Source organism: Helianthus annuus, chromosome 8, assembly GCF_002127325.2.
Source record: "Helianthus annuus cultivar XRQ/B chromosome 8, HanXRQr2.0-SUNRISE, whole genome shotgun sequence".
Lineage (NCBI taxonomy): Eukaryota > Viridiplantae > Streptophyta > Magnoliopsida > Asterales > Asteraceae > Helianthus > Helianthus annuus.
In genome coordinates this window covers 66125588-66143005 of record NC_035440.2, presented here as the reverse complement: position 1 = coordinate 66143005, position 17418 = coordinate 66125588, and the positions used below count along the sequence as shown (strand labels likewise).

The window sequence follows — 17418 nt, the reverse complement described above, 5'->3', positions numbered from 1 at the left end:
TTTTTTTCCGACAATTTGATGACGATGGCGCGGCAAGGACGGTGGAGGGTAGGTTTTTGACCTGCAACCCCACTTTTGCAAGCATGATTATTAGAAATTTTGAGCCAACCCCCGTTTTTTTCAAGATCACACACATGATTTTTGAGTTTGTTTTTTTTTTTTTTGTTGTTGGTTTTTTAGATTTTTTGTTGTTTGGAAAAAAGTGTTTTTACAACCGTAAAAAAGTGTTTCTAAAAATGTTTTTTTTTTATAACTGTAAAAAAATTTTGTAAAAAAATGTTTTTTTTGTAAAAATATATTTTTTACAACCGTAAAAAAATGATTTTTTACAACCGTAAAAAACTGTTTTTTTTTTTTTTTGTAAAAAAATCTGTTTTTTTGTAAAAAAGTTTAAACCCGTAAAAAAATTTGTCGTAAAAAGAGTTTAAACCCATAAAAGTTTTCGTAAATGTTTTATTTTCCGTAATAAAAAGTTTTCGTAAAAAATGTCCTTCGTAAAACACTACTAGAAAATTAGGCAATTGTCACCAAAGTTTTGCTACCGAAAAAAAAAAGGTAGCAATCTAACAAATTAAGCGTGCTTATAGAAATTGATAGCTAAAAGGTGGCAAAATTTGTCACCATTTATTTCCCATCACAAATTCGTGGGAAACAAATTGCCATTATCTATATTGGGTTTTAAAATTGTGACTAACGAAATTCGTGGGCCAGATTTTTGTAATTGTGACCGGAAGAATGGTGGCAACATTAAAATTTAATTTGGGGATTGAATTGCCACTGTATTAGTCACCATAAAATTTGAGCGGGATTATTTTTATTTTTAGAGCGCCATATATTATCCACAATTAACTCACATAACCAGCCTCTCCACTAATTAGGGTTTTGATTGAATATTAAAACAAGAAACATAATACTACGTACCCTTATACATCATTCCATCAACCTCTGAATCGAAGAACTGGAGCTTCTGCATAAGGTATGATTCTTGTTCCTATGAGACCCTAGAACCCTAATTGAATGCAATTTCCTTTTCTCCTTGATGGAATTCTTTTCTTCAAAATATCAATCGATGTGGAATTAATCATCTACATAGTATTGAAATATCAATTATTTTAGAGTTCTGGTTTGTACGACCTTCTTCATGTGTAATTGAGTTTTTTTTTCTTTTCAATAGATGGTTAACAATAGTTTTATTTACTTTCCAGTTGCTTGCTGCTGCTGGATTGAGGTTCTGTTTGTGCTTCTGTTTGACAGGTAACTTTTATTTCATTTTTTTGAGTGTTTGTTTTATGGATTATTGAATGTTCAGATGATGATAGGGTTTGTGATTGATCAGATATGGATTTTGAGATATATAATTGTACGATTTATGTTTATATGTAGCCATATTATTTGGAAATAAGTCAAACTGCAAACCAACAATATAACCAGTTCTGTTAAGTCCATTAAAACCATCAGTTGACCGGTTCGATAATGGGTCCGGTTATCAGTCATCTGTTAACACGTTAAGTTACAGACCGAAACTGAACACGTGAAGTACATTCTGTTTTCTGGTTATCTTTCTGGTCTTTTCCAACAGCGGGAGTCGGTCCACCATTCCCATTTAAACAGCCAGCTAGTTCCTTTGACTCAGATGAGGTGTCGGCATCCTCGATCGGAAGCATCTGTTTTGATCCCTCTAAAGCCACACCTGGTACAATGTTTTGATCCCTCTTTATTACACTTCTCGTCTGACCCGACCCGAATGACGACCGACTCGAAAATTCTAACGTTCGGTTGTGAAAAATCTTAAGACCTGAAAAAGCGGACCCCGTTGAAAAAAATCATGGGTTCGCCACTGTGTGTGATTTTAATTTTCATTATTTTTTTTAAATTTTTTAGATTTTTTTTATTTTTTAGGATTTTTTTTATTTTCTTTATTTTTTAGATTTTTTTAGATTTTTTTGATTTTTTGTCATTTTTTTTAATTTTTAGAGGTTTTTTATTATATTTTTTTATATGGATCGATCCGAGCCCGAGCTTCACTTATCGAGCTAGAGCCGATAAGTAAGTGAGCCCGAGCTCGTTTGGTAAGTGAGCCCGAGCCCGAGCCCGAGCTTCGCTTATCGAGCTCGAGCCGACTCGCGAGCCTAAACGCGCCAAATGTTTATTTAACTTTCCATTAATTATATTACATATATATGTAAAATATATTTGAGGTTGTCTTATCGTTTTAACGCAGCAGCGCCGGCTGCAGAAACACAGCAGCGGCTGCTCCAACTGAACACTTACGATCATTAGATAATCAAATTCAATAGCTGCAATTTGATTTGCTTGTATAGCATTGATTTAAAAACTATATAATTCACTTACTGCCTCATATTCTTTTTTCTCCATTTTATTGTTTACACACCTTATTTTTATTATAATTATATAATATTAGTACATATATTTTTATTCAGCATGTTAAAAACATGCTGAATAAACATTTGGCGCGCTGCTGCGTAACGCAGGTGTTTAAAACACCACTGTCGCACCTGATCTTGTTTATAAAAGGGTGGGGCATGTAATAACCTGTTAAAAAAGAGTATATTAAATAAATTAAGACAATGACTAAATTACCCCTTTATCAAGTTAGTTTTGTTAGAGTGTTAGTCATTTTGGATGGATTTAGCAACTTTTCCGTGGGTTTGGGTTTAGTCTAAACGGGTTCGGGTCAGTTTCAGGTTGAACCCGCGAACCCGTTTAGCTAAAGCGCAGGTCGGGTGTGTTTGATAACGGATCAAACGAGTTTGGGTCGATATGGGTCAAAATAGTCATAGTTATCAAAAGCGCGCGCTTTTGGAGCATAGGCGATTTTTTTGAGCGAAAAGTTATCAGATTATTGAAGTTTTGAGCGAAGGTGTTGTTTCGTTAACCGAAGAACAGGGACAGAATACCAACCCCAGAGCCAAAAGAAACAAGCCAAACTCGGAATCAAGATCCGGTAATAGGCAACCCATGTACACCAGCTCCAAAAGTCCCAGCTTTGGGTGTTCAGCAACGAAAACAGCAGATCCATGTACAGCTTAACAACGATCAGCCATCTTTTATACCCACCCAGCCTCGGCTGTATTGAAACCAAGGGTATAATAGGAACTCCAACTAGCTGTTACAAATCTTCTTTATTCCAAGAATTAATTCCTTATGTGATGAGGCTCCTAAACTTATAATGGATTTAAGGTCAAGATGGGTTTTTGTCAAGATGGATTTGGGCATGATAGGCTAAAAATATATATAAATAAAAAAACGAAAAAATAAAAAAATCAAAAAAATAAAAAAAAATAAAAAAATAAAAAAACCCATTCTGACCCGGACCGTTTCAACCCGAACCCTTTCCGACCCGAACCCATTCCGACCCGAACCCGTTTCGACCTGAACCAAAACAACCCTTTTTGTAATTGACCCGTTCCGACCCGAACCCGTTTTAAGGGCCCAAATCCAACTTTCACGTAATTCTGATGGGCTAGGAGACTTTCACAGCCCGCGGTAGGTAAGCCCATGGGTATCGTGACCCATGGCGCTACCCAAAACAATCAAATCGGCCTAACTAGGATTTGCGGCACGCAGAAAAGGACACTCAGACCTGTCGCGACGCGCGACAGGCGTCAGTTCTTCATATTTTCGTTTGTTTCATCTTTTGATCCTTTGTTCGAATACCCAACACTTGGATTTCTCGTATTATGGATCGTAATCTTCATCTTTTCAGCTACTTACTGCATCTCGATAATCAAAACGCAGCCACTGCTGCTGCTGTGTTTATGCAGCCGCTGCTGCGTTTATGCTTTGTATTCTTATCCTTATTGTTGTTTTCACTTATATTCTTTTTCTTCCAATAACAAGTTCACTGCTACACAGATCAAATAACCTTTTGTTCTGTCCAGGGGCGGATCTATAGCCAAGAAAGGGGTTCCCAGGAACCTGTTCGGTTTGTAATTTGTAGTGTTAAGTTAAATAGAAAAATACTAAAGGAACCCTTTAATATTCTTTTGGGGAACCTGTAACATAAACTGTGTAGTGGACTGCTGGTAAAAGCCAATTTTGTATGTAGTTGATGTCTCAAGTTCGAGCCTACCAAGTTCTTTTTTCCTGTTTTTTGTGGCTTTTTCCTGGTATTCTACCTTTCAATGCATTATTTAATGTTTAAAAACAATAAGTTTCATGGTGTTTTGCCACTCAACGCATCATTTATCAAGAAACTTAATGTGTTCAAGATAAATGGGAATTTTGAGATTTGTTATAAGCATTCACTAGTTTTAGAAGAATTGAATCTTGGGACTTTCGGCTATGGTTTTCAATATAACATTTCTTTCAAGAGAATGAAAGGGTAGAATGCACAGTTACAGAGGATCTTCTCCCCATTTCTTATGTACATGAGAATGGAAGGTCAGAAGAAGTGGAAGATGTCGACGATTATAATAATGATGAAGTTGAGTTTGAAGCCACACATTTAGCTGATGAGGGTTTTAACGATAATGATGAAGAAGTTCAGTTTAACAATGAAAATTCTGAGAATGAAGAATCGAGTGACAGGTTTGATTTATATATATGGTTAGGTTTTTATTTAGAATTGTGCATAATCTATTTTCCTTCCAAATAATGTTTTGCTTGCTAATTAGTTGTCTAACATTCAAAGTGATTGTAATTAATTTGTGTTATCAGATATATTTTTTTTTCTAAATATTTATTGTTGCTTTTGTTGCAGATATCATGGCACGTACTATGGGTCGAGGTAGTGTTCCAGCTGGTGGTCGAGGTGTTGGGCAAGATGTTGGTCAAGCTGGTGGACGAGGTATTGGACGAGGTAGTAGTCAAGGTAGCCATCTTGCTACTACTCAAGAGGTTTGGCGTTGTGGTGGTCGAGTTTATATGCGAGGTGGTGGTCAAGTGGGTGATCGAGTAGTTGGGCGACGTAGTGGTATAGGTAGCAGTCAAAGTAGTGGTCAAGCGGGTGATCGAGGAGTTGGGCGAGGTGGTGGTATAGGTAACAGTCAAAGTAGTGATCAAGCGGGTGATCGTGTAGTTGGGCGAGGTGGTGGTATAGGTAACAGTCAAAGTAGTGGTCAAGCGGGTGATCGAGGAGTTGGGCGAGGTGGTGGTATAGGTAACAATCAAAGTAGTGGTCAAGCGGGTGATCGAGGAGTTGGGCAAGGTGGTGTTCATTCCAGTGATCGAGGTGTTGGTGATGTTGATGTTGAGTATGATTTTCACTTGATGAATTCTCCTATTGAGAGTAGCGCTGGTGATGATGAGTCTGCTTTTCATGTTGCTCCCGCGAGGCGGGGAAGCGCTTCCAAGCCCAAGTACCTGAACCTATCAATCGCGATTGGATTTGGGTTGTAGAAGGAGAGTAAGTACACATGTATTGTTTCTTTATGTACATAAAATATGTTACTAATATGGTTTTGTATTCATTGCTTTCAATTTGTAGATTTAGTAATCAAGGGACTGCTACCCGGACTATTTCATCAAATTTAATAAGTTTGTGGTCCGGTCCATGGGACAGCTGGAGAGATGTTCCTAATGAGCACAGGACACGATTGTTTGAGCGATTCCAGGTGTGTGTACTTAGACAATTTTTATTTAACTTGTTGGAATATTATGTATGTTTATTTAATTTTTTTTTCTTCATAGATGTATTATCAGTGGGAGGAGAGAAACCATGCACCAATTTATAGGTGCTGGGAGAAGTGCATTGCTGGTAAATTCCCCACTTTGTTGCGTAACGTACGGAAGGAGGCTAAAGCTATGGCGAAACAACAAGGTAAAAATGTTGGAGATGATATGACCGATCTTATTGACTTTAAACCAACATGGATAAGATCTGAGATATGGAAACAAATGCTTGACCACTGGAACACACCTAAGTGGAAAGCAAAGTCTTTAAGAAACAAAGAGATTAGAAGTAGGGCCACCGGCGGCAAACATACGCTAGGATCTCAATCCTATGTGACCATGAAAAGAAAAGCGGTAAAAATTGTTAATTTCCCTCTTTTATTATATATATATATATATATATATATATATATCATGTCAATATTATCATTTTTATTAACTTCCAAATTCTACAGGAAAGGAAACTTGGGCGTGAATTGACGATTCGTGAAGCGTATAAGCAATCACACTGCAGGAAAGGAAGTCGACCATTGGATAAAGATCTAAGTTGTAGCAACTCACTAATTTTGGACGTTGATTCGGAAGGGGACGCTCAAGAAGAAAATCTTGTATGGGTTGATGCTAGGGCAGAGGAGACTTGGGTAAGTCAATTGATTAGTAAATCTAAACAAAGTATTTCGAAATTAAAAACACGAAGTTTATTACAATGAAATTTGTAAAATATAATTATGTGTTTATCCCATTAGGTTAAATATGAAGGTTTTCTTGAGGAGAAGTATGGGAAAGAACGTAATAAACATCCAAAATTTGACAAAGACTTGTGGTCACGAGCTGAGGGCAAGCATAAAGGAAAAGGGTACGGGTTAGGCAATGATAGTGACCCGTGTGTACATCGCAGAGAAGACCCTGAGGTATTTTTAATCCTTTAGACTAATAAATTTTATGCATTTGTATCGTTTCCCACTGTTATTATGTTTGTTTGGTTTGAGATGGTTGTTTTTTTATTGTTAGGTTTGATGCTCTTAAATTAGTGAGTATGTTAAGGAATTTCATAATGATTTGATTACACCTTCTTTACGGGTTGTTTCATACAAAAAAATGTTTTTAAAATTAGGTATAATTTCCTTCTTAATATGTAAACAAACTGGAACATGCTATTTAGCTTCTAGCACTTGAATTGTAGCTCACAGTTGTATTTTGTTTTCTTTGCAACCAACTTGACCCATTATTAGTTTTCGGTAATTTTGATTTCTTGATTCTACTCATTGGTTATTTTGTAGATTGAAAAGTTGAACTTAGTTATCAAGGAGCTCGTTAAGGAAAAAGACGAAGAAAAAGAAAGGTTCAACGGAATTATTGCGGGGTTGTTGGCTGACAAAGAAAAAGATAAGGTGGATAAAGATGCGTTGCTTGATAGGATGTCACAAATTGAAGCTATGTTAACAGCTACGGTTCGAAAATAGGCTATAAAAACTTGGTTTTGAATGTTTAGAACACTTGGTTTTGAGTATTAGGATAATTTTAGTTAGTTTATATTTTAGTTGGTATTTTTTATATGCTTTTGAAAACAAGATGTTTTATATAATTTTGGGATTTTATTAGACTTTTTTTATATTATTTGTAGTTTTATTGATATGTAATTTTGATGAAAATAGCAGGGAGAAAAGAAATCTGAATTAAAAACCAAATACTGCAGTAATCTGTATGGTAGCAAATATATGGTAGCAAATGGTTGCAATTGTGTAAAAAATGGTGGCTAAATGGTGGCAATATTAGTGGCTAAATGGTATCATAACTCGCAAATTGTGTGAAAAATGATGGCTAAATGGTGGCAATATCGGTGCTAAATGGTGGCTAAATGGTGGCTAAATGGTATCAAAATAATGGCTAAATGGTGGCTAAATGGTAGCAATATTGGTGGCTAAATGGTGGCAATATTGGTGGCTAAATGGCATCAAAATGTGGAAAACCCGATGGCTAAATGGTGACTAAATGGTAACAATAATGGTGGCTAAATGGTAGCAATATTGGTGGCTAAATGGTAGCAATATTGGTGGCTAAATGGTGGCAATATTGGTTGCTAAATGGTGGCAATATTGGTGGCTAAATGGTAGCAAACATAAAGCGGTGACAAATAATTTTGACCAATTTTGTGGTGGTAAAATAAGGTAGCAAAATATAAAGATGGTGGCAATTTGGTGGCATTAGGGCAATTGACACGGGTGTTTTTGTCACCGTATTTTCGGTGACAAACTGGTGACAATAAGGAAATTGCTACCATTTTGTAACCAAAAATTAGATGACAAAAGCCATGTTTTCTAGTAGTGAAAAAAACCTTTCGAAAAAAAAGTTTTTCGTAAAAAAAGTTGTCTGTAAAAATTTTTGTTCGTAAAAAACGGGGTGTAAAAAAACATGGCGCGTAAAAAAAACGGCGAGAAAAAACGGGCGTAAAAAAGCCGTGTAAAAAAACGGCGCGTTAAGAACGGGGCATAAAAACAGAGTGTATAAAACGGCGCTTAAAAATTTTTCACGTAACACAAGTTTCTTTGGTTAATTCCATATTCGTGAGTACAAATGGTGTGTATAGCCAAGTTTCTTTGTTCACATTATGTCTTCGGAAAGATTTAACTTTCGACTGTTCTATATAATTTTTCACGTAAAACAATTGTTTTATTTTGTGAATGTACATGTGACAAAAAAAAAAAGAATTATAATGTTTATATGCTTTTGTATAATTTCAGTGTATCGGGCGACTAGTATAAAACTAGTTCTAATCAATTATACTGAGTATGAGTTGTAAATTGATTGTCATCGGTTAATAGTTACAACTTGTTTTAGTATGTTCAGATCGTTTAGGCTCTTTGATTTAACAATAAAACTAGTTTTTTTTACGTCGCGCGTTGCGGCGAAACCGAGGAAATGATAATATAAAACAAACGTAATTTGAAAATAAAGCATGTTTTTTAGAAAGTTAAACAATTAGAACGGTTTAGTTTATCATCGTACCGTTTTATGATACCGAATAAATACTTTATTTAGAGTACAACTTCGTTTTTAACAAAACTTATAACAGAATGTCGGGGAAAAAATCAAGCACAACTACGTACTTAAGTTTTTAGAAAAAAAAGTTATAAATATAAATTATTAAAGAAGTATCAAATTAATCGATAAATTAATATATTTTCTAAAAGATAATTATTAAAAAATGGTATAGGAAATATATGGTTTTAAAAAAAAGAGAAAAAATAATAAATATGTTATTAAAAGCAAATATAATAATAAACTATTATAATATATTAAATAAAATAAAAATAAAAACCTCAATATTATTTTAAAAATAAAGTTACTATTCATCGTCATTCGTCAACAATATATATATAATAATATAATATAATACCATTTTATGATAAACATCTTGAATAAAAGTAGTGGGAACCATCAAATAGCATTGTACAACGTTTATATTCAACTACTTAAGCCAGGCCAATGGCCGCTTAGCTTAGTGGTACCGAGTGTTTATCTTTAGGTCTAAAAAAATGGTAATATATGAATTTTAGAAGTAGATTTTAGAGTAAGGTGTTCGCCGTCAAATAAAAAACGTTCAACCGTTCAAAATAAGGTTTTTGTCCGGCATTGTGTTGGAGAAACAATTGAAATTTTTAAAAGTCGATCACTATTACAAGAGGTTATTTTTACCATCTATAGTAATTTATCATGAGATTTGCACCACCATCTAATATAGGGCCGGAGTGCGTTTGATACCATTTGCTAACAAAAGTGACTAGTCCAAGTCAAGTCATTGAAAACCCACAAGCAAAGGAGGCTACACCTCTTGTGTCCCAAGAGACACTTGCAGGTTTTTCAAGCAAGGCAACCACTACAACTGTAGAGACAACAGTCTCACAGTTGGACAGTGGTAACATAAGTAACACCTCCTTGAAGGCAACAACTGTTGAATCAATAATAGTTCATTCAATATCAGTTGGAAGTCCCCAGTACCAAGAAAAAGAGGCACTTGGTTCAAAACCAAGTACAACCACCTCTGGTGGGAATTCAAACGATCCTATTCGTTTAGGTGATGAATTAAAATATCAAGAAATGATTGATAGAGTAACAAAACTGGAATCTTCCATTGATCAATTCAAATGAATAATGACCACTTTGGGCAAACTCTACTCCTACACCAACAAATGCAGAACTTGTAGAGAAGATACGGTTCCATGCCCAATCCTATTTACAACTTCAAAAGCAGTCTGCAGATCCCACTCACAATATGTATATGGAGATGATCAGGACTATGATTGAAGCTAGGTACAATGATACTTATGCAAAGATTAAAGCCATTAAAGATCATCTTTTTCAAACAACAGTCACTACTCCAAAACCTAGGTATCCTGCAGATAATACCAAAAGGGGGAGAGTGATAGCATGAGAAAGCTTCCTCCACAAACAAAAAGAGTTCAACAGAAACTTGATACACCTGTAGCCAAAAAGGCCAAACCATCACTTGAAACTTCCATTGCTAAAACCCAAACCACTAATCCTTCACACCAAACATCTGTTGACATTTCAAAAATGACAACATATGTTATATCCACAACAGCAATTACCACACCATTAGAAACTGCCAAACCTATTCCACAAACCAGAAAAAGAAAAGCAATAACCGCACCCATCAAAGTTTCCTCATCACTTCCACCTGTAAACCCACCCAAAATCACTTCCACTAAACCACAAGAAAAATTGTCCCATAACCTTCCAAAGTCATCAAGTGTCAAAGAATATCCAGAGCTAAAAAAGAAGCAAGCTAAAAGAATGGTTTTGGAAAGAAACCAAGGAAAGGATAACAAACAATTGCAGCATATCTTATCTGAAGAATACAGAAAGTAGATGCCTTAGAAGGTTATGCAACAATGATATGTAGAAATCTCTCCCATGATCCAATAATAGATGCAGATCTCAAAAATCTGTTAAGGGAAGATTACATAAACCACATCATGGAAAAGAAGCCCTATGATGCAATAAAAGATCAACTCACTGGATGGCCAACTGATTTCTTGCTAGATGAAATAATAAGGATTGAAAGATGAAGCTTCCTCCTGATATTAAACCTACTCCTCCTAACTAGAAAACAGGAAGAAAACCTAATGATAAAAGGGAACTGAAGTTAAGGAGGGTGAAGGAAGAAATGGTTGTTGCTAAAATAGGCACCACTAAATCAATGGCAAAATGGGATGAGCCAACAACCTTTCAAACTACAAGAGACTAGAAATTTTAAGAGAAAAGGATCCCTCAATTCCCAGAAAGCCAAAAATATAATCAAATAGACTTCCATAAAGACTCTAGTTGACGTTTCAGAGCTTCCATCTGCAAGGAACATTTTAGTAGCTGCAAGAAGCTATCTTAAACGACAAATTGAGATGTCAAAAGAAAAAGAAGGTCTTAGAAGTTAGAATGAAATATGGGAGTTAAGATACAATGCAAGAAGATGTTAAGGCAGACCAATTGCCTCTTGGCTTAGTGGTACCAAGTGTTTATCTTCAGGTCTAAAAAAATGGTAATATATGGATTTTAGAAGTAGATTTTAGAGTGGGGTGTTCGCCGTCAAATAAAAAACGTTCAACCGTTCAAAATAAGGTTTTTCTCCGGCATTGTGTTGGAGAAACAATTGAAATTTTTAAAAGTCGATCACTATTACAACAGCTTATTTTTATCACTATTTCAACAGATTCTGTTCATCAGCAATCTTTATCACCAGACAGTTAAAAAGCATGAAACTATTATTAATTTAAAATAAAGGTCTAGTTAAGATAACACATTTAGTAATCCTTGAAAATATTGGACACACAACACCAAACTCAAAATCAACAATAAAAATAAAATCTTAGACAACCAATTCTATGAAATGCAATAGATGAATGGTATAGAAACATGAATTCATTAAGAAATCAATGGTAACATTAAACATTCGCCATAGCATCCAAAGCCATAATTGTGCTGAGGTTCATGGGTGAAATGTAGTCCGTAGAGCCCGTCATAATTTGCTGCACGATGATTCGGTTTGCTTTCTCTGATGGATGGAAAGGATCCCAAAACGCGTATATATCTCTGTTAGGACACAAATTCGACCTCGGTGTGCATAGTCCAATTCCATTGTACGGTCCTTGCCCACAACATGCTACCTTTGCCGTAACAAATCCTATTCAAAACACATACAGACATAAGATACAATATAATACAATACAATACAATATATAATAACGCGACTATAAATTAAGTTTCCATGGTTAGTTTAAAAATATTTCATTCTCACAAAGTATATTATTTTGTTAATAGGAGGCATACCATATCTTTCTGGGTCCGAAATGAAGTCGATGCTTGACTGACGAATATTGACACCAATAAATACATGGCTCCCGATTTCTTGGTTGAGACTGTCTAGCATGTTTTGGAGTTGAGGGTTAAACAATCCCGCTGCTCTTTGCAACTGCTCGGAGCATTCACCGTTCCTGCTGTGCTGTGCTAGTTCTGCAGGCACGCAACCTAACGGGCCAGTTCCAGTGACCAAAACCCTACGTAATCCCAATTCGTATAGCCTCTACATTAATTCAACAATAGATCTGCTTCAATAATGTGCATAACCAAATTCTTTTGTAATTTATTTAATTTAACAGGATATAAAATGAGATAAAAAACTTGATCATACAGAATTTATTATAGAAAAAAAGTTGATTCCAAATGAATGTAATTAGGTTGAACATTGGCTCGACAAATATGTCAGTGTCACATGATTTTACTGACATGGTGGCCTAACTACAACGACCACACCAGGGCCACCAGGTGAATATAATGTACAGTCTTTGTCAAGTAATAAGTTCATATTGAATGCTTTTATTTAGAACATGGGAAAACCTACTTCTATCTTTAGTAATAAGTATCCTGTCAAAGATGCAACTACCTTCACCTTCCCCTATTTAGAAGTCATTAAATTCCTGTACATTTTGAGGGTATTTTTTTTATTTTGCATGTTATGAGTTGCAATATGCCAACTTTACATGATAACATAGTGTTATTTCCTTCAAATAAATATCATATAAGGTGGATCGGTTTTCAATTTGCCTCTTGATACGTAGCTAATCTAAGAGTTAGCAGACACTCTTGTTTGGACAAGTTAGACAAAGGAAAACGAGGCAGAAAAATCCCCAACGTAAAAAGAGCCTAACTTGGTCTAACAAAGTAGTTAAGGGGCCCATAAGCGGTCATATAAAAGAGTCGATGAGCCGGATCATATAGAAAACAAACATAGGAAGTTTAACCCAAATGTCGCACCGGAATTCCATCATCATTTAAAGCTCTGGTTCCAACACTAGCAATTTTCCTCCAATTTTTGCAATTTCTAATCATTTTTTTAGTGTAAACACATAAATTATTGATTGAATTATTCTTTAATTTATGTTTCTAATTTCATTAATTAGTTGTAATTTTTTTAAGTTTGAATATTTGCTAATACCTATTAGATTTAGAGTTCCCCATAAACTAGACCTTGATGTAATGTATTTGTCATTTAATAATATTCCAAATTCTTGTAAGAATTCTTTCTTATAATTTTGTGCTTCAGAGGTCATCTCATGAGAAACCCATAGTATTGAGAAAGAGCGTACCATTAAAATTTTGCGGTACTCAGAGACAATGTAGGGGACATAATCCGATAGTGCAAATTGTCTAGATCTTGCAGAGAAAGGGACCAAATAGTAGTTGTTTACAAAATCATTGCCTCCAAGTGTCATGAGGGTTAAAGATTGGCTTATAAGCCTTTCAGTCTCTTGCTGGCCAATTATCTCACTCACCCTTTGTTTATATTGCTCCAAGTATGCCAGCTGCTGTGGCATCCTTATGATGTTTACCTGCATAACATTTTCATATGAATTGGACTCTATTTTTCAAGATGTTCAAGAAAATGTTTATTTCATTACAAGAATACAGTAATTTAAAAAGTCGATTATACTTGAAATATACCTATATATATATATATATATATATATATATATATATATATATATATGTATATATATATATGTATATGTATGTGTGTGTGAGAGATATTTACATAAATCCAAAATCAAAGAGAAAAGAAAAGGATAAAAAGAAGCTATCTTATTTTATATAAATGAAAACTCAAGCTATTTACACACCTTAACACTTATAATGGCACTCTCTATAGGTGTATATGAGCTATATAAGATGTCATGTCATGGAATGTCTTAGATGCCCAGTAAATATTTATACGACTCTCTTATATGACCTGTTTACGCTTATACAAGTCGTGTTTTTCGAGACAATGTAAGCTATACAACCAATATACACTTATACGACCTGTAACACCTATACAGGTCGTATACATATCAGCTTTTCCGTATGATGTGAATGTATACAAGCCATATATATAACTGATACGACCAATACACAAGTTGTATATATAGCAACACCGATAAAAGAAGCGAATAGTTTTTACCTCTACATTCTTCGCTAGCATTTTTAATTCATTTAATTTATTTTCTTCTTTATTTCATGAACGTAATATTTAATATAATATTTTCATCTTTAGCAATCTTTAATTACATTTGTTTGGAATATTTACAATTTTCAAATGTTGGTTTAAAAATAAAAATATGACATGATGTTAAAGAAAAAATATATTTTATAAACGTAATCATGTATTTTTGTTCCTTCGCGGTAAACAAATTGGAATTGTAGTGTTACTCCATAATTTAGGGATGGGCTTAAATCTGGATGTTATCACCGCTACACTTGGGGTAAAAAAAAGTTCAACTACGTATAGGTAAATATAATCCGGATTCCGATAAAAACAATTATTTAAAGTTGAAACTTGGAATAATAACCACCCAAGCTATATCCAGACAATCCAGTGGAGTTACAAAAATAAAGCCGGTTTTTCTAAACTTTGAAAAAGTTAAGAGTTAGTTATGTTTTTCTATTCTATGGTTTGTTGAAAATAACAATTAGAGTTCATTAGTTTAAAGATTGCTAAAACAGTCCCTTTACTTTCGCTTTTGTAACAATTACAGTTCATCCTTATTAACGTCATCCAATTATTCTATTAGATTATTTGAAATTATCATAACGCCTCTTTTATTAAAATTAAAATTGAAAATAAGAAAAGAGTTAGTTACAGTTTCGACCCGTGTTTTGTTGAAAATAATCATTACAGTCTATTAGTTTAAAATTTTCCAAAACTGAATTGTATTCTTCACTTTACTTTTCACTTTCGCCATTTCTTTAGATTTTGCCAGAATAGATAGGGTTTTTAACCGCTATTGTTGGTGAGTTGAATGTGAAAATTGTGAAAGTACCGGTACTGTTTTGAAAATCTTTAAACTAATGGACTGTATTAGTTATTTTCAACAAACTACATGGACGAAAAGCGCAATTAACTCTATATTTATATTGTAGTTTTAATAATATGAGCATTATGGTTATTTTATATAAACTAACATAATAACTAGATGACGTTAGTGAGAGTGAACTGTAATTGTTACAAAAGTGAAAGTACAGGGACTGTATCTAACAATTTTTAAACTAATGAACTCTAATGGTTATTTTCAGGGAGGAAAAAAGTAATTAACTTATTAATACATTAATATTTATTTTGTAAGAAATCCGGTTTCATACATCCAACCCGGTTGTCACTTTTTTATAGCACACGAAGATCATATATAATAAAATTTTTCATAAAATCCATAAGGAACCACATCTCCAAAAAGACAAATAACAAAGATAATTATATTTATCAGCACGAACGGCTTATAATAATTAATTTAGAAGTGTCATTTTTGTCAGAAAGGTCTGTCTTTCTTGCCATCGCTTTACTACAACCCACACACTAAAACAGTAACAAAATTTGAAGGGTTATTTGACTTACGAATTGGACCCCTGTATCATTGAGTATTCCAACACCAGCTGAAGCAAAGTTTGCTCCAACCAGTAAATTTTGACCTGTGAGCATTGGACTCAAGTACGGCAATGTTGCTTCTGCGCCTATAGCTTGACCTGATATTTATATACAAATTATTATGAATAATATTTTACACATTTTCCATTGATTTTTTCATATAATTAAAATGTAGACTTAACTGATAAGGTCTGGGATGTTATATCCGTTGGAGAAACGGCCAGTGGGGCGTCGAGTGGGATAATCTACTCCATATGGCACATTGTCGGCACGGGCAGTTGTAGCCAAGTAGTTGTTGTTGCCATTGTCGACCAATGAGTCCCCAAACACGAAGAATGCTCGAGCATCCGCTTTGAGAGCAACGTTACTGAATATTGCCAGTAATGAGAACCAGAACATACAAAGTGAACTTGAGGTTGCCATTTTAGTGCAAATGTAGATAGAATACACAGGCTATGTATCCTGTGTGATGGTGCTGCAAGCAAGAAGGCAATGAGGTTTATAAATACTAAGGGGTATGGTTATTTAACAGTAGCTTGGTTAATATGTGGCCAATCCCAACTACACATATTGGTAGTAGTTTAGGTGCATTAAATTCAGAGTAGGTTAATTACACTACTTATTTCTAGTATCTTTTAGCACAAAAGGAAACATGACTACATGAGCAACCAAGACGAGTTTACTAACTGATTAAAAACATAGTATTAAATTTTCGGTTACTTAAAACATAAGAAGATGGATTGGTTAATCCAATGGTCTATTTAATAAAACAAGTTAGTATGTTGTTTTAGAAGAAAAGATGTATCCTCTTAACTCACCTTTGTATAACATTCATTACATTACATTACATCTATATTAAAGTGTAAAGGAATGATATATTCAGTTTCAATATGACATCCCACTTAATGGATACATGGTGTTAATCTATAAAAGTGGAAGTGAGAGCCATTTTCTACATAACAACTTCTCTAATTTCAGTTAATACTGTCCACACTCATTAGGTGCACACGAGTTAGTTTTATTGTTATACTTTAGAAGAGACTTTCTAACAAGAAAATCACCTAACTTGAAGTTTTTCTCAACCAAGCATGCTAAATTTGGGAGTCTCTCACCCATAGTCAATGCATCATAGATGCGTTGATGGAATTTGAGGCCGGAGATATTTTACTAGCTCAACTTATTGCATGACAATAGCCAACATGAGAGTTGTCTAGGGTGTGACAATGACCATCTATAGTAATTTATCATGAGATTTGCACCACCATCTAATATAGGGCAGGAGTGCGTTTGACACCATTTGCTCACAAAAGTGACTAGTTCAAGTCAAGTAATTGCTAACCCACAAGCAAAGGAGGCTATACCTCTTGTGTCCCAAGAGACACTTGCAGGTTTTTCAAGCAAGGCAACCACTACAACTATAGAGACAACAGTCTCACAGTTGGACAGTGGTAACATAACTAACACTTCCTTGAAGGCAACAACTGTTGAATCAATGATATTTCATTCAATATCAGTTGAAGTCCCGAGTACCAAGAAAAATGGGCACTTTGTTCAAAACCAAGTACAACCACCTCTGGTGGGAATTCAGATGATTCTATTTGTTTAGGTGATGAATTAAAATCTATACTATATAATAAAACAAACCAATAAAGGGACACTTGTCATTATTTTAGATCATCCTTATTGTAGATAATTATTATTTAATTTAAACTATTAAAATTACAATTACATATGAATGATACGATATCTTAAAGCTTTTTACATTTTAATTTAGATAAAATACGATATTTTAATTATTTTAAAATAAAATAAAA

General features: G+C 34.3%; 2 protein-coding genes across 7 annotated transcripts; one reads left to right on the top strand and one right to left on the bottom strand.

Moving 5' to 3' along the window:
* The first annotated feature begins 655 nt into the window (after nt 1-655).
* On the top strand, nt 656-7251 carry LOC110909152. 6 transcript variants are annotated; one of them, XM_035976573.1, is made up of 9 exons: nt 662-976; nt 1206-1254; nt 4359-4551; nt 4724-5368; nt 5450-5576; nt 5653-5988; nt 6090-6275; nt 6381-6545; nt 6915-7251. In XM_035976573.1, exons 6-9 carry the CDS (start codon nt 5653-5655, stop codon nt 7095-7097), a joined length of 870 nt encoding a protein of 289 aa, XP_035832466.1. In that variant the 5' UTR covers nt 662-976; nt 1206-1254; nt 4359-4551; nt 4724-5368; nt 5450-5576; the 3' UTR covers nt 7098-7251. The 6 variants fall into 6 exon arrangements, with proteins under 6 accessions (XP_035832469.1, XP_035832468.1, XP_035832466.1 ...); XM_035976576.1 differs by having other exon boundaries at nt 656-976; nt 1206-4551; nt 5665-5782; XM_035976575.1 differs by having other exon boundaries at nt 658-976; nt 1206-4551; nt 5653-5782.
* A 4185-nt stretch (nt 7252-11436) lies between these two features.
* LOC110909151 (GDSL esterase/lipase LTL1) lies at nt 11437-16125 on the bottom strand. Its single transcript, XM_022154165.2, has 5 exons — nt 15787-16125; nt 15575-15702; nt 13296-13538; nt 11980-12232; nt 11437-11833 (listed from the first exon to the last, which is right to left on the bottom strand). Exons 1-5 carry the CDS (start codon nt 16025-16027, stop codon nt 11595-11597), a joined length of 1104 nt encoding a protein of 367 aa, XP_022009857.1. The 5' UTR covers nt 16028-16125; the 3' UTR covers nt 11437-11594.
* Between the last annotated feature and the right edge of the window lie 1293 nt (nt 16126-17418).